The sequence below is a fragment of the Sphaeramia orbicularis genome, chromosome 11, assembly GCF_902148855.1.
Source record: "Sphaeramia orbicularis chromosome 11, fSphaOr1.1, whole genome shotgun sequence".
NCBI lineage: Eukaryota > Metazoa > Chordata > Actinopteri > Kurtiformes > Apogonidae > Sphaeramia > Sphaeramia orbicularis.
Genome location: NC_043967.1, coordinates 55,945,604 through 55,969,073, shown reverse-complemented (window position 1 = coordinate 55,969,073; position 23,470 = coordinate 55,945,604). Strand labels below are relative to the sequence as shown.

The window sequence follows — 23,470 nt, the reverse complement described above, 5'->3', positions numbered from 1 at the left end:
GTGACCTGGATCTGATCTGATACAGACGGTCTGAACAGCACTGATCTGACCCAGACCACTTTCATATGTGGTCCTAAATCTGACCCAGACCACTTTCATATGCGGTCCTAAATCTGACCCAGACCACTTTCATATGCGGTCCTAAATCTGACCCGGACCACTTTCATATGCGGTCCTAAATCTGACCCAGACCACTTTCATATGCGGTCCTAAATCTGACCCGGACCACTTTCATATGCGGTCCTAAATCTGACCCAGACCACTTTCATATGCGGTCCTAAATCTGACTCGGACCACTTTCATATGCGGTCCTAAATCTGACCCAGACCACTTTCATATGCGGTCCTAAATCTGACCCGGACCACTTTCATATGCGGTCCTAAATCTGACCCGGACCACTTTCATATGCGGTCCTAAATCTGACCCGGACCACTTTCATATGCGGTCCTAAATCTGACCCGGACCACTTTCATATGCGGTCCTAAATCTGACCCGGACCACTTTCATATGCGGTCCTAAATCTGACCCGGACCACTTTCATATGCGGTCCTAAATCTGACCCGGACCACTTTCATAAGTGGTCCTAAATCTGACCCGGACCACTTTCATATGCGGTCCTAAATCTGACCCGGACCACTTTCATATGCGGTCCTAAATCTGACCCGGACCACTTTCATAAGTGGTCCTAAATCTGACCCGGACCACTTTCATATGCGGTCCTAAATCTGACCCGGACCACTTTCATAAGTGGTCCTAAATCTGACCCGGACCACTTTCATATGCGGTCCTAAATCTGACCCGGACCACTTTCATATGTGGTCCTAAATCTGACCCGGACCACTTTCATAAGTGGTCCTAAATCTGACCCGGACCACTTTCATATGCGGTCCTAAATCTGACCCGGACCACTTTCATAAGTGGTCCTAAATCTGACCCGGACCACTTTCATATGCGGTCCTAAATCTGATCCAGATCTGATATTTCCAATGTGACTTCAGTCTGAACGTCCAGGTCGCATTTATCCGACCTTTACGTCATTGAAATGCGACAAACGTCCCAGTTGTTGGTCCCCGGAGGAGGAGTGGAGGAAAAGCAGATTCACATATTACCTCAGGACCTCTTTTGTGCAAGTGGGTCACTTTAGGGTCGCTGCTAAACAAACAAATAAATAAATAAATTAATAAATAAATAAATGTCAGAGTGCAGGGTCCAGACACTTGAAGGGTTAATCATATGTAGAGTTTCCTCGTACTCGTCCATGGTTTGAGTTCACCAACAGAGCAGGACCTTCTGCAGTTGAACTGTTTTTTTTTTTTGTTTAATTGTCGTGTGTTTGTTAAATTTGTGTTGTGTTGTTGTTGTGTTTTCTCCAGCTGTGGATGAGTTCATGTGTAAAACTCCGGCCATCGCTGACATCGTCATCCTGGTGGACGGATCCTGGAGCATCGGACGCATCAACTTCAGGCTGGTCCGAACTTTCCTGGAGAACCTGGTGAGGGCCTTCAGCGTGGAGTTTGACAAGACCAGGATAGGTGAGAACCACTGACACTGTTTAACAGACCTACATGTATTTATTTAACAACTTTATACAAACCACAAAAATACAGAGAAAAACAGTGGGAAAAATTTAAATTATAATGAAGACCTTAGGAAAAGTAAATATACATTGAATAAAATAATGAAAAAAAAAAAAAAAACATAAAAAGTTACAAAACTGAACAAAAGTTGAGTAAAATAATGAAAAAATAAATAAACCTGAACAGAAATTGAGTAAATAATGAAAAAAATTAATAAAACTGAACAAAAATTGAGGAAAAATGATGAGAAAATGAACAAAACTGAACAGAAATGTATTAAAATAATGAAAAAATGTATAAAACTAAACAAAAATTGAGTAAAATAATGAAAAAAATAGCAAAATTGAACAGAAATGTAGTAAAGTAATGAAAAAATGAACAAAACTGAACAAAAATTTAGTAAAATAATCAAAAAATTTATAAAACTGAACATAATAAAAAAATTATAAAACTGAAAAAAAATGTATTAAAATAATGATAAAATGTACAAAACTGAACCATAATTGAGTAAAATAATGAAAAATGAACAAAACCGAACAGAAATTGAGTAAAATAATCAAAAAATGAATAAAACTGAACAAAAATATATTAAAATAATGAAAAAATTTACAAAACTGAACAAAAATTGAGGAAAAATAATGAAACAATGAACAAAACCAAAGTAAAATTGAATAAAAGAATGAAAAAATTGGTCAATGAAACTGGAAGAATCTAGATTAAACAGTAGGAAAAAAATAAGTGGAACTGGACAAAAACACGTCCAGTCCACAGTAGAACATTCCAGAACAGCACCATCACTGTTATATACAGTAGAATTATTTTCGGAATTCTTCGCTAAAACGCTGCTAAAAGTAATAAAACTCTTCCATGTCTCTCTCACTGACTGCACTCTGCTGCTCTAAGCCCCACCCACTTCCCTCATATGTTCTAGACCAATAGAACGAACCCAAACCCAGGTGTATTTATTCTAGTTCAGGTCATGTGACTGACAGTGGGCGTAAATACAAAGGGTTAAAAACTGAATTGAACGTTCGCTCTTTTGTGTGTTTTTTTTTTTTTTTTAAATGTGCGTCGTCTCATCTGAATCTGGATCCTTGGTGGTTTTTGTTTTTCAGGACTGGCCCAGTACAGCGGAGACCCCAGGATCGAGTGGCACCTGAACGCTCACACCACCAAAGAGTCTGTGATTGACGCTGTCAAGAACCTACCGTACAAAGGAGGGAACACGCTGACAGGTACCAAGCCCCGCCTCCATGGGATTATTATGGTCTGGTACCAAGCCCCGCCTCCATTGGATTATTATGGTCTGGTACCAAGCCCCGCCTCCATGGGATTATTATGGTCTGGCACCCACATCACAGTCCACAGATGACACTGATCTGAGTGGATGGGTTTTGGATCAGTCCGACCCGTTAACCCTTTAGGACCCACAGAACCAGGACCAGGAGTTGGACCGGATACTTTTACAGCCTAGTTTCAGAACATTTTAACTGGTCCTAAGTAAATACAACTGTTAGATCACACATTTGAAGAATATGTATGGAAGAAGTCCACACAAACTAAAGAAAATGTAAAAAAGAAAAAAAAAAAATGCAATAAACTACAAAAAACTGGTATGGTCTGTATTAAACTGGTCTGGTCTGAACTAGACTGGTCTGGTTTGGTCTTGATTGGACTAGTTTGGTCTGGATTAGACTGTTCTGGTCTGGATTAGACTGTCCTGGTCTGGATTAGACTTTCATTGATGGTCTCAAGTCCAGTCCAGGTCAGTCCAGTTGAGTCCAGTCCAGTTTAGTCCAGTTGAGTCCAGTCCAGGTCAGTCCAGGTCAGTCCAGTTTAGTCCAGTTGAGTCCAGTCCAGGTCAGTCCAGGTCAGTCCAGTTGAGTCCAGTCCAGTTTAGTCCAGTTGAGTCCAGTCCAGGTCAGTCTAGTACAGTCCAGTTCAGTGTAGTTCAGTCCAGTTCATTCCAGTCTAGTCCAGGTCAGTCCAGTCCAGTTCTGTCCAGTCCAGGTCATTCCACTCTAGTCCAATTCAGTCCAGTCAAGGTCTGTTCAGTTCAGTCCAGGTCAGTCCACTCTAGTCCAGTTCAGTCCAGTCAAGGTCAGTTCAGTCCAGTCCTGTCTGGTCTAGTCTAGTCCAGTTCAGTCTAGGTCAGTCCACTCTAGTCCAGTTCAGTCCAGTCAAGGTCAGTTCAGTCCAGTCCTGTCTGGTCTAGTCTAGTCCAGTTCAGTCTAGGTCAGTCCACTCTAGTCCAGTTCAGTCCAGTCAAGGTCAGTTCAGTCCAGTCCTGTCTGGTCTAGTCTAGTCCAGTTCAGTCTAGGTCAGTCCACTCTAGTCCAGTTCAGTCCAGTCAAGGTCAGTTCAGTCCAGTCCTGTCTGGTCTAGTCTAGTCCAGTTCAGTCTAGGTCAGTCCACTCTAGTCCAGTTCAGTCCAGTCAAGGTCAGTTCAGTCCAGTCCTGTCTGGTCTAGTCTAGTCCAGTTCAGTCTAGGTCAGTCCACTCTAGTCTAGTCCAGTTCAGTCTAGGTCAGTCCAGTCTAGTCCAGTTCAGTTCAGTCAAGGTCAGTTCAGTCCAGTCCAGTCCTGTCTGGTCTAGTCTAGTCCAGTTCAGTCTAGGTCAGTCCAGTCCAGGGGTCTGTCCCTTGTATTCACCACTGAAGCGTTGCTATAAGGTCATAAACTCTTCCCTGTCTCTGTCACTGACTGCACTCTGCCGCTGTCTTCTCTACAGGGTTAACCGTTCGTTCCTGTGTTTCCGTCTGCTTCCAGGTCTGGCGTTGACCTTCATCCTGGAGAACAGCTTCAAACCGGAGTCCGGCTCCAGACCCGGCGTCCCTAAGATCGGAATTCTCATCACCGACGGTAAATCCCAGGACGACGTCATCCCGCCGGCGCAGAGCCTGAGGGAGGCCGGCATCGAGCTGTTCGCCATCGGTAGGTGGTCGCCACGGCAACGCCAACACGACGCCAGCGTTAGTTTGTGTTGAAGAGTGCAGCACGACGACAACCACAATTCAGAAAGTGGTGAACTGAGGTGGACTGAGACGAACGGATGAAATTGAACCAGAGGTGGAAAAGTTAATAGTTTTTTTGGCTTCAGTATTTTATTTTTAATGAAGTAATTATCAGAGAGAGAGAGAGAGAGAGAGAGAGAGAGAGAGAGAGAGAGAGAGAGAGAGAGAGAGAGAGAGAGAGAGAGAGAGAGAGAGAGAGAGAGAGAGAGAGAGAGAGAGAGAGAGAGAGAGAGAGAGAGAGAGAGAGAGAGAGAGAGAGAGAGAGAGAGAGAGAGAGAGAGAGAGAGAGGAGTTTGGTTTATGAGAAGAAAAAACAGGAAGGAAACGGGTTTAGAGGAACGTAAAGCAGCAGAACGGATTCAATATTAAAGTTGAAAATTACAGACAGTGAAGAAAACCAGCAGGATGGATTCAATGTTAATGTTGAAAAATTAGACTTCTAAAATGATGCAATAAAAATAATGAACGTTTTTCTTCCATCAGACTCTTTACAGATGAACATTTACAGTCTGTTTAGTCTGTAAGAGTGAAGTTATAAATGAATGAACTAAAGCATCCCATAATATACTGAAGTGTTTGTTGAAGAATATTGATGTTTCAAATGGTCCTTAAAGGGAATTCAACAGTGAACAAGATTCAACAGTTTGTAAAAACATGTTCATATAAGTACAATAGGACTGTTACATCTGAACCTGGGATTCATTCATTCATTCATTCATTCAACACTATTCATTTATTCATTCATTCATTCTACACAATTTATTTATTTATTCATTCATTCATTCTACACAATTTATTCATTCATTCATTCATTTATTCATTCATTCATTCATTCAACAGTAGGACCAAAGGACTCATTAAATGAATGTTGACATAGTTCTATTACTCTTATATTCTATATATTATATACTATGTAGACTTTGTTTTTCAACTTTTCAATGTAAAAAAAAACATTTTTTTAAATTGTTAAAAAATGGAAAAAAAAAACAGAGAAAAAAAGAAAGAAAAGAGAAAAAAGAATTCAAACCAATATGTACATTCTTTTGTGAACATGTAACACAGATGATTATTTCTAACTAAACAGAGTGACTAAGGTGTTGTATCTGGACCTGGTTCTGTTGGACTGGAGGGTCAGAAGGTTCCAGTCCAACCCTTTAACCCCTGCTGTGACCTTTAACTCCTGCTGTGACCTTTAACCCCTGCTGTGACCTTTAACTCCTGCTGTGACCTGCTGTGACCTTTAACCCCTGCTGTGACCTTTAACTCCTGCTGTGACCTTTAACCCCTGCTGTGACCTTTAACTCCTGCTGTGACCTTTAACCCCTGCTGTGACCTTTAACTCCTGCTGTGACCTGCTGTGACCTTTAACCCCTGCTGTGACCTTTAACTCCTGCTGTGACCTGCTGTGACCTTTAACTCCTGCTGTGACCTTTAACCCCTGCTGTGACCTGCTGTGACCGTTAACTCCTGCTGTGACCTTTAACCCCTGCTGTGACCTTTAACTCCTGCTGTGACCTTTAACCCCTGCTGTGACCTTTAACTCCTGCTGTGACCTTTAACTCCTGCTGTGACCTGCTGTGACCTTTAACTCCTGCTGTGACCTTTAACTCCTGCTGTGACCTGCTGTGACCTTTAACTCCTGCTGTGACCTTTAACCCCTGCTGTGACCTTTAACCCCTGCTGTGTGGTGTGTGCAGGTGTAAAGAACGCAGATGAGAATGAGCTGAAGGCCATCGCCTCTCCTCCAGAGGAAACTCATGTTTACAACGTGGCCGACTTCAGCGTGATGAGTGACATCGTAGAAGGACTGACCAAGAGCATCTGTGAACGAGTGGAACAGCTGGACAAACAGATCAGAGGTAGGAGGAGGAGAGAGGAGGAGGAGGAGGAGAGGGAGGAGGAGGAGGAGGAGAGAGAGGAGGAGGAGGAGGAGGAGAGGGAGGAGGAGGAGAAAGAGGAGGAGGAGGAGAGAGAGGAGGAGGAGGAGAGGGGGAGGAGGAGAAAGAGGAGGAGGAGAGAGAGGGAGGAGGAGGAGGAAGAGGAGGAGGAAGAGAGAGGAGGAGGAGGAGGAGAGGGAGGAGGAGGAGAAAGAGGAGGAGGAGGAGGAAGAGGAGGAGAAGGAGGAGAGAGAGGAGGAGGAGAGAGAGGAGGAGGAGAGAGAGGAGGAGGAGGAGGAGAGGGAGGAGGAGGAGGAAAGAGGAGGAGGAGAGAGAGGGAGGAGGAGGAGAAAGAGGAGGAGGAGGAGAGAGAGGAGGAGGAGAGAGAGGAGGAGGAGGAGAGGGAGGAGGAGGAGAAAGAGGAGGAGAAAGAGGAGGAGGAGGAGAGAGAGGAGGAGAAGGAGTCAGTGATACAACTGTTTTTGTTTAATTATTCGTTCACTGTTTCACTAGTTTCATCCTTTGCTTTTATTTTTTCTTCTCTTGTTCTTCTGCTGTCATCTGTCACCAGGCGGAGGAGAACCCGCCCCCCCGCCCTCCGCCGTGGCTCCGCCCCGTGACCTGGTGACCTCTGACATCACAGCCCGTAGTTTTAAAGTGTCGTGGACTCATGCTCCAGGTCAAGTGGAGAAGTACCGAGTGGTCTACTATCCAGCCAGTGGAGGACAGCCGGAGGAGAAGGTACTGGACTGGGACTGGGACTGAGACTAGGACTGGGACTGGGACTGAGACTAGGACTGGGACTGGGACTGGGACTGAGACTGGGACTGAGACTGGGACTGAGACTGGGACTGGGACTGGGACTGAGACTGGGACTGAGACTGAGACTGGGACTGGGACTGGGACTGAGACTGGGACTGAGACTGAGACTGAGACTGGGACTGGGACTGAGACTGGGACTGGGACTGGGACTGAGACTGGGACTGAGACTGGGACTGAGACTGAGACTGGGACTGGGACTGGGACTGAGACTGGGACTGAGACTGGGACTGAGACTGGGACTGGGACTGGGACTGAGACTGGGACTGGGACTGGGACTGGGACTGAGACTGGGACTGAGACTGGGACTGGGACTGGGACTGAGACTGAGACTGGGACTGGGACTGGGACTGGGACTGAGACTAGGACTGGGACTGGGACTGAGACTAGGACTGGGACTGGGACTGGGACTGGGACTGAGACTGGGACTGAGACTGGGACTGGGACTGAGACTAGGACTGGGACTGGGACTGAGACTGGGACTGAGACTGAGACTGGGACTGAGACTGGGACTGGGACTGGGACTGAGACTGAGACTGGGACTGAGACTGAGACTGGGACTGAGACTGGGACTGAGACTGGGACTGGGACTGGGACTGAGACTGGGACTGAGACTGAGACTGGTTCTGGACCTGGACTGGTACAGGACTAATACTGTACTGGGACTGGACTGGTATGAGACCGGTGTTTTATTAATTGTTTTGTTCATTTTGTTGATTATTTTTGTCGAATTTTGTTAATTTTGTTGATTATTTTATCAATTTTTAAATTATTTTGTTCCTTTTGTTGATTATTTTGTCAATTTTTGTTCATTTTGTTGATTATTTTGTCAATTTTTGTTCATTTTATTGATTATTTTTGTCGAATTTTGTTCATCTTGTTCATTATTTGTTCAATTTTTGTTCAATTTTTAAATTTGTTAATGTTGTTGATTATTTTTTCAATTTTTGTTCATTTTGTTGATTATTTTGTCAATTTTTGTTCATTTTTAAAATTATTTTGTTAATCTTGTTGATACAGTTGTCAATTTTTGTTCATTTTTAAAATTATTTTGTTAATCTTGTTGATTATTTTGTCAATTTTTGTTCATTTTTAAAATTATTTTGTTAATCTTGTTGATTATGTTGTCAATTTTTGTTTAATGTTGATTATTTTTGTGAAATTTTGTTCATTTTTAAAATTTTGTTCATTTTGTTGATATATTTTGTCAAATTTTGTTCATTTTGTTGATTATTTGTTCTTTTTTTTCTTATTTTTTTGGTCTTATTTACTCATTAACTTTGAACGCTCAGACCTCCTCGTCTCAGATCCGTCGTCTCAGACTAGAATCCAGTCCAAACCGTCCGAGTCATTTTACAAACAAAGAGAATTGAACCCAAATGAACCAATGTAATGGTATCTATCCCCTCATATAAAACTATTGTTTTCATTAGTCCTTATTGTTCGGTGTCCCAGACCCCTGTTAGAAACGTGTCCACATCCTTTTGGACTCATAGTGTTTTTGTTCTAAATCAGAGGCTTGGTGTTTGTGGGTTTGGTCTGCTCTTATTATTTTTATCCTGCTTTTCTTTGATGTTTCTTAAACGTCCTGGATTCCCCAGAAGGAACAGGCAGCGTTCATCTGATCCAGTTCCACTTGATTTCAATCTGTTTGGAGAACGCTTCCACGCCTGCAGACACAGACAGCAGAACGCATCCCATAATAAACACCCACTTTTTAGATGCGTTAATGTCTTCCTGACACCGAAACTGCTGCTCGATGTCGCAAAGTGACGAAGTCAGACTGAAATAAACGGTTCCATTTAAAGCAGGGCTCTCACACTCCTGTTCTTTCAGGTTCCACATTCAGTCTGATTTCATCTGAACTGGGTCGGAACCAGTCAAATAAGAACAGAAGAACCCAGAAATAATGACCACTGCACATTTATGTCTCTGTTTTAATGAAAAAAAAAACATTAAATGATGAAAATACTTACTTTTATAAACTATCCAAACAAAAAAGATGTGAATAACCTGAAAAATCTGACATTTCTTCAGTAAAATCAGTGCAGTTTTCCCACTCTTCTTCCTCCACTTCTCATTAGTCCATGTGCATTCTGGATCAGATCTCCAAAGACACTAAACACTGAGGAACAGGAAGAAAAGAGTTCAAACTGGACTGAATTTAATACAGACATTTCAGGTTGTTCATATTTGTTCAGGTTAGTCACATTTTATTGGTACAGGAGAGTTTGGAAATGGAAAGATTTTCAGAATTTAATATGATTTTTTTGCACTAAAACAAAGAAAACAATTTGAAGTTGTTAATTCAAGATTTTTTGCTAAATTTAAGATTTTTTGCTAAATTCAATTTTTTTTTGCTTATTTCAAGATTTTTTACTAACAAAGATTTTTTTGCTTAATTCAAGATTTTTTTGCTTACTTTCTAACTTTTTGCTTAATTCAAGATTTTTTGCTAAATTTAATTTTTTTTTGCTTAATTCAAGATTTTTGCTAAATTTAAGATTTTTTTGCTTAATTCAAGATTTTTTGCTAAATTTAAGATTTTTTAGTTTAATTCAAGATTTTTTGCTAAATTTAGCATTTTTTGCTTAATTCAAGATTTTTTGCTAAATTTAACTTTTTTTTTTTTTTTGCTTAATTCAAGATTTTTTTTTGCTTAATTCAAAATTTTTTTCTTAATTCAAGGTCTTTTTTTTTTTTTTTGCTTAATTCAATTCAAGACGTAAAATATTTGTCTTTGCAAAAACATCCCAGGGGTTGGATTGGACCCTTTGGCAGGCCACATTTGGCCCCCGGGCCTCATGTTTGAGACCCCTGGTTTAGAGGATAGTCCGATCCAGTCCCACAGGGGTCGGATCAGAGGACGTGGACCCAGTCTGACTGGTACATGGGCTGTGTTTCAGGTGGACCCGGTCTGACTGGTACATGGGCTGTGTTTCAGGTGGACCCGGTCTGACTGGTACATGGGCTGTGTTTCAGGTGGACCCGGTCTGACTGGTACATGGGCTGTGTTTCAGGTGGACCCGGTCTGACTGGTATGTGGTCTGTGTTTCGGGTGGACCCGGTCTGACTGGTACATGGTCTGTGTTTCAGGTGGACCCGGTCTGACTGGTACATGGTCTGTGTTTCAGGTGGACCCAGTCTGACTGGTACATGGTCTGTGTTTCAGGTGGACCCGGTCTGACTGGTATGTGGTCTGTGTTTCGGGTGGACCCGGTCTGACTGGTACATGGTCTGTGTTTCAGGTGGACCCGGTCTGACTGGTACATGGTCTGTGTTTCAGGTGGACCCAGTCTGACTGGTATGTGGTCTGTGTTTCGGGTGGACCCGGTCTGACTGGTACATGGTCTGTGTTTCAGGTGGACCCGGTCTGACTGGTACATGGGCTGTGTTTCAGGTGGACCCGGTCTGACTGGTACATGGTCTGTGTTTCAGGTGGACCCGGTCTGACTGGTACATGGGCTGTGTTTCAGGTGGACCCGGTCTGACTGGTACATGGTCTGTGTTTCAGGTGGACCCGGTCTGACTGGTACATGGGCTGTGTTTCAGGTGGACCCGGTCTGACTGGTACATGGGCTGTGTTTCAGGTGGACCCAGTCTGACTGGTACATGGTCTGTGTTTCAGGTGGACCCGGTCTGACTGGTACGTGGTCTGTGTTTTGGGTGGACCCGGTCTGACTGGTACGTGGTCTGTGTTTCAGGTGGACCCGGTCTGACTGGTACATGGTCTGTGTTTCAGGTGGACCCGGTCTGACTGGTACATGGTCTGTGTTTCAGGTGGACCCGGTCTGACTGGTACATGGTCTGTGTTTCAGGTGGACCCGGTCTGACTGGTACATGGTCTGTGTTTCAGGTGGACCCGGTCTGACTGGTACATGGTCTGTGTTTCAGGTGGACCCGGTCTGACTGGTATGTGGTGTGTGTTTCAGGTGGACCCGGTCTGACTGGTATGTGGTGTGTGTTTCAGGTGGACCCGGTCTGACTGGTATGTGGTGTGTGTTTCAGGTGGACCCGGTCTGACTGGTACATGGTCTGTGTTTCAGGTGGACCCGGTCTGACTGGTACATGGTCTGTGTTTCAGGTGGACCCGGTCTGACTGGTATGTGGTGTGTGTTTCAGGTGGACCCGGTCTGACTGGTATGTGGTGTGTGTTTCAGGTGGACCCGGTCTGACTGGTATGTGGTGTGTGTTTCAGGTGGACCCGGTCTGACTGGTATGTGGTCTGTGTTTCAGGTGGACCCGGTCTGACTGGTATGTGGTCTGTGTTTCAGGTGGTCCCGGGCTCGCAGAACAGTGTGGAGTTGAACTACCTGAACTCTGTGACCGAATACCAGGTGGCGCTGTTCGCCGTTTACCGCAGCTCGGCCAGCGAAGCCCTGAGAGGAAGCGCCACCACACGTAAGTGAACGGAACCGGTCCAGACCAGAGGGTTCTGATGTAGTAGAACCGGGTAGAACGAGTCCACTGGAGTCCACCATAGAACGAGTCCAGTATGAGTCCACTGAAGAACGAGTCTGAAAAACCATCCAGACGAATGAAGATGAGTTTGTGCAGCTGTTTGATTTAATGACAACAGTCTGGAACCTTTGAAAAAGCAGAATAAAACAGATTTATCTGGATAAGTTTAGAATGAAACCACCTATAAGAGCAGACAGAAGAAGAAAGAACAAACCAAGTGAGGAGAGAAAACGACAGGAAGAAAATGACCTGATGTTTTACTGAAGGGAGATTCTCCTCAGGAACTGTTAGTTCATTTCAAACTGCACTGGTTCATTTTTAAAAACCCTTAAAATATTTTTGGGAGGTTTTGGGGGGATTTTTGATGTTTTTTAGTGGGTTTCTGTGGTTTTTGGTGTTTTTTGGGGGATGTTTTTTATTGTTTTTTTGGTGGGGTTTTTGTATGTTTTTTATTGTTTTTTTGGTGGGGTTTTTGTATGTTTTTTATTGTTTTTTTGGTGGGGTTTTTGTATGTTTTTTATTGTTTTTTGGTGGGGTTTTTGTATGTTTTTTATTGTTTTTTTGGGTGTTTTTTTGATGGTTGTTGGGTGGTTTTTGGGTGTGATTTTTTTGGGAGGGGGTTTGGGGTTTTTTGGTTTTTGGATGTTTTTGAATGTTTTTTGGGTTTTTTTGAATGTTTTTTCTAATTTTGTTTTTTTTTTGGGGGGGGGGGTTTCTGTTTTTTGGGGGGGTATGTTTGGTGAGGTTTTTGTATGTTTTTGATTGGCTTTTATGGATGGTTTTTTGGGTGGCTGTTGGGTGTTTTTTGTGGTTTTTGGTGGTTTTTTTGGGGGAGATTTTAACATTTTTTGGGGGGGTTATTTTTTGGGGAGTTTGAGTGTTTTTTAGGTGTGATTTTTGGGGGGGTTTGGGTTATTTGGTTTTTGGATGTTTTTTTTTTTTTAATGTTTTTTGTGTTGGGTTTTTTTTATGTTTTTTTCTAATTTTGGGGTGGTTTTTTTTCCCCTGGTTTTTGGGTGGTTTTTCTGGGTTGGAATGGATTTAACTATATTTCTATTCATTTCAATGGGGAAAATTAGTTCATAAAATGAGCAAATCGCAAAACAAACATGGTCCTGGGGTGAATTAAACTACAGGAGGTTCTGCTGGATTTACCACAGAATGTCAAAATGAAAACAGATGCAGTGATGCACAGACTGATGGTGTTCTGATGCTTCTGAATCGATCAGTTCGTCCTGTGTGGTGTCACAGACGCAGGTTTTCTGCTGTAAACGTCCATGGAACAGTTTCCAGATTCTTCTAATTCAGACCTGTTTATCTGTTATTACAGCCTCTGAAAAACAGAAGAAGATAATGGGTCTGTTTATTTTAATCTTCTCATTAATCTGTTCAAATCTGACAGACTGTGGTGTGGTTAAACTGACGTTCAGGGTTTATTGGATCAGCTTTGATCATGTGACAGTCGATTATTAAAGCTGATTAGTAAGTGAAGCCACGCTGAGTCTGTTCACAGGAGGAAAACAAATACAGCAATTAACACAACGAGAAAAAACTGCAGCCACCAGCAGACGCCGTCTGTGAAACTGTGGAGCGGATGAGATTTAGACGAATAAATAAATGAATAAAAACCTGTTCAACACTGACCTGAACAGAAAACACACACCTGGGATTCTTTTACAAACACACATCTGTGTCCTCGGCTCCGTTCACACAGCAGCTCCAAACGCACAATTCATAGTTTTGGGTGAAATCAGATTTTTTTGTGTGTTGGTTCCAAGGTTCTAATAGTTTTGGATTTTTCATTTTAGTTTAGTTTGATTTAGTTTGGACTTTTTTTTCTGTAATTCAGTTCATTTTAATTCATTTTTAGAGCAGGTTTGATAGTTTTCATTATTTTCTAAATGCTTAGTTGTAGTTCAGTGGTCTCTTTTCTCTTCTTCTCTGTGGTCGTATTCAAATCAATCCCAGACAGGACTCTGCTGCTTTAGTCTCCATGTTTCCAGGCAGAGTGGGGACCCGAAGACGACTGGAAACCACAAGTGAACACAAGTGACGGAGCAAAAAGTGTCGTATGGTGACAGCACAGAAAATTGCTAGAGTGAAATAAATTGATTTCGTATCAATCCGACATTGACAAAGACGAAAACGAAGGGAATTTGATCCATAATTTTTATCTGTTTTAGTTAGTTTTATAAACACACAATACAGTTTCAGTTAGTTATGGTTTTTTTTTCTTTTAATTATAGTTTTTATTTATTTCAGTTAACGAAAATGTTTTTACAATTCTAGTTTTCGTCATTTCGTTAGTTGTCGTTAACAATAATAACCTTGGCTGGTTGATATTCCACATTAAATGCGACTTCTATCAGTTGCAACTTAAAAGTAAGAATTTGTATTTTATTTTGGTTCACAAAAGAATGATTCCACATTTGAAAAGAAAAAAATAATTTGTCCTGTTTTAACATTTTTAAGCCTTTAAAAAAAAAAAAAAAAAAAAAAAAAATATATGTATATATATATATATATATATATATATATATATATATATATATATATTTATAAAACACATGTCCACATCCATTTAGTGTGTCAGTCATTAGGTTTGACTGTTGAATGAATCACAGGTTCAGTTGGAATTCTATTATAAATGAATGTGGGTCATTTGAACCCACCTGTGGAAGCTTTAGGGCAGGAAAACAAAAACTGCAATGACATCAAATCTGGAAAAGATAAATTAAACATTTAAATGTCATGATGTCAATAACATGTTTTTGAGGGATGCACAACTATGACGTTTGTCGCATTTCAATGATGTAAAAGTCAGATAAATGCGACCTGGACATTGAGACTGAAGTCACATTGGAAAATATCAGATCTGGATCAGATTCAGGACCACATATGAAAGTGGTCTGGGTCAGATTTAGGACCACGTATGAAAGTGGTCCGGGTCAGATTTAGGACCACATATGAAAGTGGTCTGGGTCAGATTAGTGCTGTTCAGACTGTCAGTATCAGATCAGATCCAGGTCACATATGGACATAAATCTCAGATTTGTTCCACATTTCCCTTCAGTGTGAACGCAGCCTCAGAAACAACAGATCTGTGTTATTCTGGTCCAAACCTCTGAATGTGGGCCATGGTGACATACACACCTCCACCATCATCCATTCCAGTCCTGGTCCAGGACACCTGTGGCCAGTTCTAAATCTGCCGGTGTTGCCCGAGGCCTGAATCTGGGCCGAGGCCTACCTGGGTTTCCGGGCCTTTTTCATTCCCGTGTTCACTGATGAATGACGGGGAAGTCCTGGGTGTCGGACGGCGGTGAATGCTAAGTGGAGCGTCGACCTTGGACCAAAGTTAATGTGGTCTGGCTGCCGTTCTAGCCCAGCACTGGTTATGAAGGACCCGCTAGTTAAGGAGACGGACGGAGCCGACGGAGGCAGAATACTAATAGAGGAGGAGGTGTGAGTCCGACACCAGCGGCAACAGCTGAAGGAAATGGGATTAATGATGTGTGAGAAGATGACCTTCAGTTTATTCATGTCCACACACACCATGCACTGGTTTAATGTCTGTGTCGACTAGGGCTGGGTATCAGCAAGAATCTGGTGATACCATACAAGTCACAATACTAGGATTATGATACAATATATATCACGATATATCATGATACTGTAAAAAAAAAGCTATTTTTTGTTTTTCCTTTTTTTCTTAAATGATTATTTCCTTGAAGAACAGAATTCCAGCAGAAATCTGCACAAATACTAAACACATTTGTATTTGATCCCAACAGGATCTAATGTTCTGTCACCAAATGTTCAAACTGAAATTCTGTTTTACAGACACTCCAGTTTCAGATCCTGTTCAAATGTTCAGATTCTATTAGTTCACAACTAACATCAGAACAGGATTTGAGTTCAATCCCAACAAAGTAATGAACATTACTGAATAAAAAAAGTGTTAAATAATAAAAAACAAAACAAAAATGAACCTCCACAATATCTGTGTTTGAATAAATACCTAAAAATAGTACTTTTTAATATCGACACAGTATTGTGAAATGAAATATCGCGATATATTGCAGAACCGATATTGTCTTACACCCCTAGTGTCTACAGATTCTACTGTTTATCTCAACGGCTGATTGCCATCACTGTCGTCGGCGTTGTTGCCGTCATCACTATTGTCGTTGTCATCGCCGTCGTCGTCACCGTCGTCACCATCGTCGTCACTGTCGTCACCGTCGTCACCATCGTCGTTGTCGTCATCGCCATCGTCGTCACCATCATCATCACCATCATCATCATCACCATCGACGTCACCATCATCGTTGTTGTCACCGTCATCGTCGTCACCGTCATCATCGTCATCGGCATCACCGTCATCATTGTCGTCATTGCCATTGTCGTCACCATCATCGTCACCATCATCATCATCACCATCGACGTCGCCATCGTCGTCGTCACCATCATCGTCACTGTCGTCATCACCATCGTCGTCACCATTGTCGTTATCATCGTCGTCGTCATCACCGTCGTCATCACCGTCATCGTCATCACCGTCATCGTCATCACCACAGTCTTCACCGTCATTGTCGTCACCGTTGTCAGTGTCATCATCGCAGTCACTGTTGTCGCCGTACATAACAAACCTTCAACCATAATAATATTACAACTTGTACTCTGCAAGGTTATTATCGTTAACAAAAATTGTCGAAATGACGAAAACTAGAATTGTAAAAACATTTTCGTTAACTGAAATAAATAAAAACTATAATTAAAAGAAAAAAACCATAACTAACTGAAACTGTATTGTGTGTTTCCAAAACTAACTAAAACGGATAAAAATTATGGATAAAATTCCCTTCGTTTTCGTCTTTGTCAACGTCGGATTGATACGAAATCTATTTTATTTGTCTCTCTCAGTTTTCTGTGCTGTCTCCATACGACACTTTTTGCTCCGTCACTTGTGTTCACTTGTGGTTTCCAGTCGTCTTCTGGTCCCCACTCTACCTGGAAACATGGAGACTAAAGCAGCAGAGTCCTGTCTGGGATTGATTTGAATACGACCACAGAGAAGAAGAGAAAAGAGACCACTGAACTACAACTAAGCATTTAGAAACAATGAAAACTAATAAAAACTATCAAACTTGCTCTAAAAACAAATTAAAACGAACTGAATTAGAGAAAAAAAAAGTCCAAACTAAATCAAACTAAACTAGAATGAAAAATCCAAAACTATTAGAACCTTGGTGTTTTGTACTGTATATGTCTGGTTCCACTCCCCCTGCAGTACCTTTGGGTTCCACCAGGGGGCTGTGGATCACATGTTTGATGAATGAATGCATTAAATAATTAAATTCATGTGATACTAAACAAGCTACTGTGTAACAGCTGTAGAAGAACTGATAGTATTCTGTTATAGTATTATAGAGCTAAAGCAGAATAGAATAAAACTAGACACAATATTAACAGTATGTATAGTTTAGGAAAGTCTATAAAACTCGTGCGTTTGTATTTAAATATTCAGTCAATATTTCATTGTTATTGCAGAACAGAGGATTATTACACGACTTCTTGTGTGAAATGTCGGACTGAGATCTTCGTCCCGTCCTGTTCTCATTACGTCTGTTTTTTTGTGGCGCAGTGGCCCTGCCCATGGTCAACGACCTGGAGCTGTTCGATATTACCCATAACACCATGAGGGTCCGCTGGAGGACGGCCGCAGGGGCTTCTGGGTACATGATCCTGTACGCCCCGCTGACGGAGGGAGACCTCGCAGACGAGAAGGAGGTGAGAACTGATGTAGAAGTAGGACCCCAGGAGGAGGGTAAAGCAGGAGGACTGAAGTGGGTGTAGAGGTCAGTGAACGCATCAGCAGCAAAAGACATGAAGGTGAACTGGTAAAATGTACATGGACTGACCTTCTGTACTCATGTTCTACACCGTCATGGACTGAACTTCTATAGAGGGTCTGCACGTGACGTCACCGCTAGCGGAAGTCACTGTGGTTCCGTCCACCGAGTGGCAGAAAGAGGCAGATGAGTAACGGCTTTGGCTTGAATACTGCGAAAACTTTAGAACAATCTAAAAAATGGGGCGGAGCTGTTGTGCCATTGATCGCACAAATAGGTTTAAAAGCACTGGGAGCTATCGTTTTAGCGGCGACCTAAAGCCAAAGACAGAAGAAGCAGATGGGTCGCTGCAATTCAGAGAAAGAACTGGAATCCAGACAACCAAACCTGGATCTGTGTCAGCTAACGTTCATTTGTGCTGTGTTCTGGTGTAAACTCATCCTTAAATTCCATCTGGTTTTGGCTAACGTTCCTTCTTAGTAAAGCTCTTCATGTTAGCATCTGTCATTTAGTTCTAGATTTCAGAACTGAAACGTTTGTGTCTTCAGTCGTGTGATTGTGAACCTTGTGCTCTACATGATTTGTAAACTAGCTTAAACTGAGGCTAACCTAGTTTTCCACATAAGGGGCTACTGTAGCACACAGCTGTTGGATCTGTGTTGGATCCAGTATTTGATGTGAACTCTCCTTAAATCTCCACAGTACCAGTAGATCATCCACTCACTTGGGTCAGTACTAAGGGTTCAACTCCAGTAAATCAGTAGTGAACTGTGAGCACTACTGCTGGGCCTTTACCGCCCAAATCACCGCCAACAAACTCCGTCTGCACTGACACAAAACCTCCGAAACAATAGTATGTTGAATGAAAGCACTCACCAGCTGGAATCCTCTAATGAACCAGGACCAGGATGGACACAACTCTGGGTCTGTTGGATGCTTTCAGCCTTTGCATTGGGGATTTTCCCGGCGTTGAACTCAGGTTCTTCTAAATGTCAGGATAGGTGATTTCTGTCCCAGATCAGTGTTGGTAGAACACTGGTTGTTCGGTAGCTTGGATGGATCCATGTCCAGTCCAGTTGGCTTTAATTTCATCTGATATTCCACAGTTTTCCTGGTCTGGCTGTAGTTACTGCTATACTCCGCCATGTTGAGCCGGTTTGTTTTTGCCACTCAGTCTGACTGAGAGGGGCGTGGCCTGGGGGGAAGTGATGGATGTGCGTTCCCTCTATACTCATGTTCTACACCGTCATGTGTCCAGAACGATTTACAGACCCACATTCACACACAAACACCAGTGGACGACTGCTGCCATGAACAATGAGATGAGATAAGACTGATTGTTCATATCTTCAGTGTAATATTTGCATTTTAAAAGTTCATCCCACAGGCCAGATTGGACCCTTTGGTGGGCCGGATTTGGCCCCTGGGCCACATGTTTGACACCTGTGAATTAGAGAGAATTTAGGATATGACTGGGGTTAGGGTTAGGGTATGACTGGAGTTGGGCACATTTGAACCAACATCTGGGGTCAAAGTCAGACGCTGCTTTAATGTGTATTTATTATTTTTTATGCTAGGTCAGATGCTAAATGCTAAACGCTGCCTTAGTCCTTCTGTAGTTTCTGTACATATTATTTTTATGCTAGGTCAGATGCTAAATGCTAAACGCTGCCTTAGTCCTTCTGTAGTTTCTGTACATATTATTTTTTATGCTAGGTCAGATGCTAAATGCTAAACGCTGCCTTAGTCCTTCTGTAGTTTCTGTACATATTATTTTTTATGCTAGGTCAGATGCTAAATGCTAAACGCTGCCTTAGTCCTTCTGTAGTTTCTGTACATATTATTTTTTATGCTAGGTCAGATGCTAAATGCTAAACGCTGCCTTAGTCCTTCTGTAGTTTCTGTACATATTATTTTTTATGCTAGGTCAGATGCTAAATGCTAAACGCTGCTTTAGTCCTTCTGTAGTTTGTGTATTTATTATTTTTTATGCTAGGTCAGATGCTAAATGCTAAACCTGCTTTGATTTTTCTGTGGTTCGTGTATTTATTATTTTTATGCTAGGTCAGATGCTAAACGCTGCTTTAGTACTTCTGTAGTTTCTGTACGTATTATTTTTTTATGCTAGGTCAGATGCTAAATGCTAAACGCTGCTTTAGTCCTTCTGTAGTTTCTGTACGTATTATTATTTTATGCTAAGTCAGATGCTAAATGCTAAACACAGCTTTAGTCCCTCTGTAGTTTCTGTACATATTAATTTTTATGCTAGGTCAGATGCTAAATGCTAAACGCTGCTTTAGTCCTGCTGTAGTTTCTGTACATATTAATTTTTATGCTAGGTCAGATGCTAAATGCTAAACGCTGCTTTAGTCCTGCTGTAGTTTGTTTTCTTTAGGGTCAGGTCACAGTTTTTCACAGTTTTTCAATCCCACACCTTTTCAACTCGACCTCCATCGCCGCCGCTGTGATTGTGCTGCATTTACTTCAAAGTGGAATTTGTCTTTCATGTGCTTCTTCTTTGGCTGTTTGTCCCGTACGTGGACTACATCATCCTTTATGCATGACTCTGTTGGAGATGAGAAACATGATGAAAAGAAAAGATGATGAACAGGAAAGAAATTGAGGCTGCGTGGCTTTTTCTCTGAACTTTGGTTTTTAATTGGAAGGAAAACACAGAGTGGTCAGATCAGATTTTTTAACCACTCGAATGGAAGCGGTTTTATTTTATAGTGTTGGCAAAATGTGAGGTTATTTTTAGAATATACATGAAGTTTATATTAAACACTAGGTGACATTTGAATACTTTTGAATAAAAACAGACTGCGATTACATGGGCAGGATTTGTCCATCCTGACTTTAAAGCGATAATAAAAAAACATTTGCACTTTAAAGTTCCTGAAACCCTCTGCACTTCTGTTGGACATTAATTCAATCTGTTCAGTACATTTAATGGATTGGACTAGTTCGGGGCAGTCAAACTGTTTTTAGCTCAGGGGCCACATTCAGCCCAATGGGATCTAACGTGGGCCAGAACAGTGAAATAATAACAGGGAAAAAAGTCAAATTACATTGTGAAAATGTTTACCTCGTCAAACTTTCCTTAAAAACATGAATAACATGAACAACCTCAGATGTCTGAAGAAAAATAAGTGTAATTTTAACACCTCAGTTTATCATTAACACATGCATTACAACTTTCAGCTCATAGTGGATCTACAAAGACACAAAACATTTAGTAACAGGCACAATGTTGACTGTTCAGATTTGTTCAGATTATTCACATTTTTTGTGAGAGGATAGTTTGATAGTGTTAACATAATGTTATTTAATTTGTTGTTACACTAAAATAAAGTGAAAAATTTGGAGTTGTGATTATTTATTGGTCATTATGTTATTATTTCAATGGTCTGACCCACTTGACCTGAACTAAAATGATTTTGACCCCCATAATATTTATTATAAAATCCATGTCCCATTCTTTTTTATTTATAAAGCACAAATTTAAACAAACACAAAGGTTTCAAAAGTGCTGTACAGTAAAATAAATGCAATAAAACATAATGAAAAGATAAAATACTAAGATAAAAACACAATGAAACATATTATCTTCTTATTATATGTTTTTAATTTATTCTCATTATATTTATTATCTTCTTAATATCTTTTTTTTTTTTTTTTTGTTTGTATTATATTTCTCATTTTTATTTTCTTGTAATTCTTGCATTTTACAAACTCATCAGAGAGGCCAGATTGGACCCTTTGGCCCACGGGCCTTATGTTTGACACCTGTGGACTAGTTGATTTGTGTATATATGTTATATGACGTGTTTCACGTTAAGACGTGTTTAATTTCCACATATTCATGCACCATCTGCCTTATTATTAGTATTATTATGAATAGTGAATAGTTACTTATTCCTATTAAAGGCCATAGTGTGAACATGCACTGTTGTCCAAAAGGTTGGAATCCTTTTATTTCAGACACATTCCTCTTTTTAGTATCTGATTGGCCATGACCTACTGTGAAGGCGCTCTGTCTGTCTTCATCTTCATCGTCCTTCATCATCATGTTTGTTAGCAAATTCTTCATTAGCGTTCCCATTGGGTCTTAAAAAGTCTAAAAAGTCTGGAATTTACACCTTAAAAAAGTCTTTAAAGGTATTAACTTTGAGCTGGTCAGTCTTCAGTTCTGTTTCCATAAACTTGTTGGCTGTGTTGTATTTAAATGTGTCTGTTCAATGTCCAAACTGCAAAAAAAAAACAAAAAAACAAAAAAACATTTGTTGACTCAGTTCCACCCATTCCAACCTGACAATTTATATTAAAATTAGGAACCAGTTATCGCTAACTTTGCAGAAATGATCACTGAACATTCAGCCGTAGTCACACTCACGTCACCCAAGAAAGACGACTTTAGGAACTTTAAGGGACGGCTCATAAGTGAAAAGTAACCATGGGGAAGTTGAAACTGAATAATGCCTGATTGGAGAAAAGATCATTCTTGACCTGGTTGATACGAGTTTTTCTAAATTCTAGGAGTCACGAAATTTTGCCAGTACGGCTGTGAAATGGTCATTATATTCTGTTTTAAGTAGTCTTAAAAAGGTCTTGAAAAGACTAAATTTGACTTGTTGAATCCTGTAAAAGCCCTCTTCAAACATTATCAAAATTTAATTTCCTTGAGAAAATTTAGTTTCCTTGAGACAAAATTTGGTCACATTTTTGACAATTTTTTAAAAAAATATGAATGTTCCTTTCCATCTATTGGTCCATATTTTGATAGTTTATAACAGTATTTCTCAACCTTTTTTGAACAAACACCCCTTTTCATCATCATGACCCCCCCCCCCCCCCTCCAAAAACAAAACAAAACAAAAAAACCACTTTGTGACTGGATTTGCCATGGACGTAACACGCTGCTTGATACTGGTACCTACACAGACTAACGCCCCCCATTTCGTCTCTCAACTTTCTCGTTCCTGGACTAGGACCTGGTACCAGAGTCGAGTCGAGCTGGTACCACGTTGTGGAACCCGTATGTGTACCAGGTCCTATTCCAGACGGTTTCCATTCCAGGATACTGCCCACTTTACAGTACCTGGTCGTCATAGCGATGCGGTGCGTTACTTCCGTGTTATCTGCTCAGAGTTGCTGATAAACTCACTCGTCTCGTCAAACTCATGCTGAAATTTTCCGTCTGAACCTCCTGGACAAACCATGGTGTAGTTTTACAGTTTACGGTCATCATGTGGATTCACCTACTGACAGATTTACTGTCAGCTTCTGCATCTGTTTTTTGTAAAAGGGCGGGGCACAGAGATGACTCTGACCAATCAGTGGTCTGCAGTGTTTACACAGTGTCACCTTTAGTATCTGGTCCCCAGTCCTGGAACCTCAGCGGAGGTGAGACCAAAAAACTAGTACCAGGTCCCAGATTCCAGGTCCTTTATGGTAATGGAAACGCAAAAAGGCCAAGTCGAGTTGAGTCGAGCCGGTTCCACGTCATGAAAACACGGTTTAACGTAGAACAGAAGCTGACGACCTCAAACATTCAGCTGGGACTGATTCCCTTAGAACCGACGCTGACGTACAGACACACCGAAGCAAAACTGTTCCTGTTTCTGAAATAATCCAGCCAACCTCCTGGACCCAGGGGAGAATCAGCTGTGATCAGATATGGTCACATGTTTTTACTTATTATTAGACATTTATTCTCATTATTAGATGAAGTTTCAGGTCTGAACACACGTCTGTGAGTGACGAAGCATCTGGTTCTAAAGGTGGATTTGTTCTGGTTCCCAAAAACCAACACGATATCGACGCCCGGTGTGGAACGGCTTTAAATATTTAGAGCTGCCTTCACACAAA

General features: G+C 41.4%; 1 protein-coding gene across 3 annotated transcripts in view; it reads left to right on the top strand.

Moving 5' to 3' along the window:
* Nucleotides 1-23,470, top strand: part of LOC115428600 (collagen alpha-1(XIV) chain-like) — a 282,214-nt gene that overhangs the window by 119,372 nt on the left and 139,372 nt on the right. For all 3 annotated transcript variants that reach the window (XM_030147725.1, XM_030147724.1, XM_030147723.1), the window contains 7 exons: nucleotides 1,374-1,532; nucleotides 2,693-2,812; nucleotides 4,346-4,510; nucleotides 6,288-6,449; nucleotides 7,039-7,208; nucleotides 11,561-11,687; nucleotides 17,395-17,540. In XM_030147725.1, the coding sequence (XP_030003585.1) occupies nucleotides 1,374-1,532; nucleotides 2,693-2,812; nucleotides 4,346-4,510; nucleotides 6,288-6,449; nucleotides 7,039-7,208; nucleotides 11,561-11,687; nucleotides 17,395-17,540 (1,049 nt within the window). The remainder of the gene's footprint in view (nucleotides 1-1,373; nucleotides 1,533-2,692; nucleotides 2,813-4,345; nucleotides 4,511-6,287; nucleotides 6,450-7,038; nucleotides 7,209-11,560; nucleotides 11,688-17,394; nucleotides 17,541-23,470) is intronic.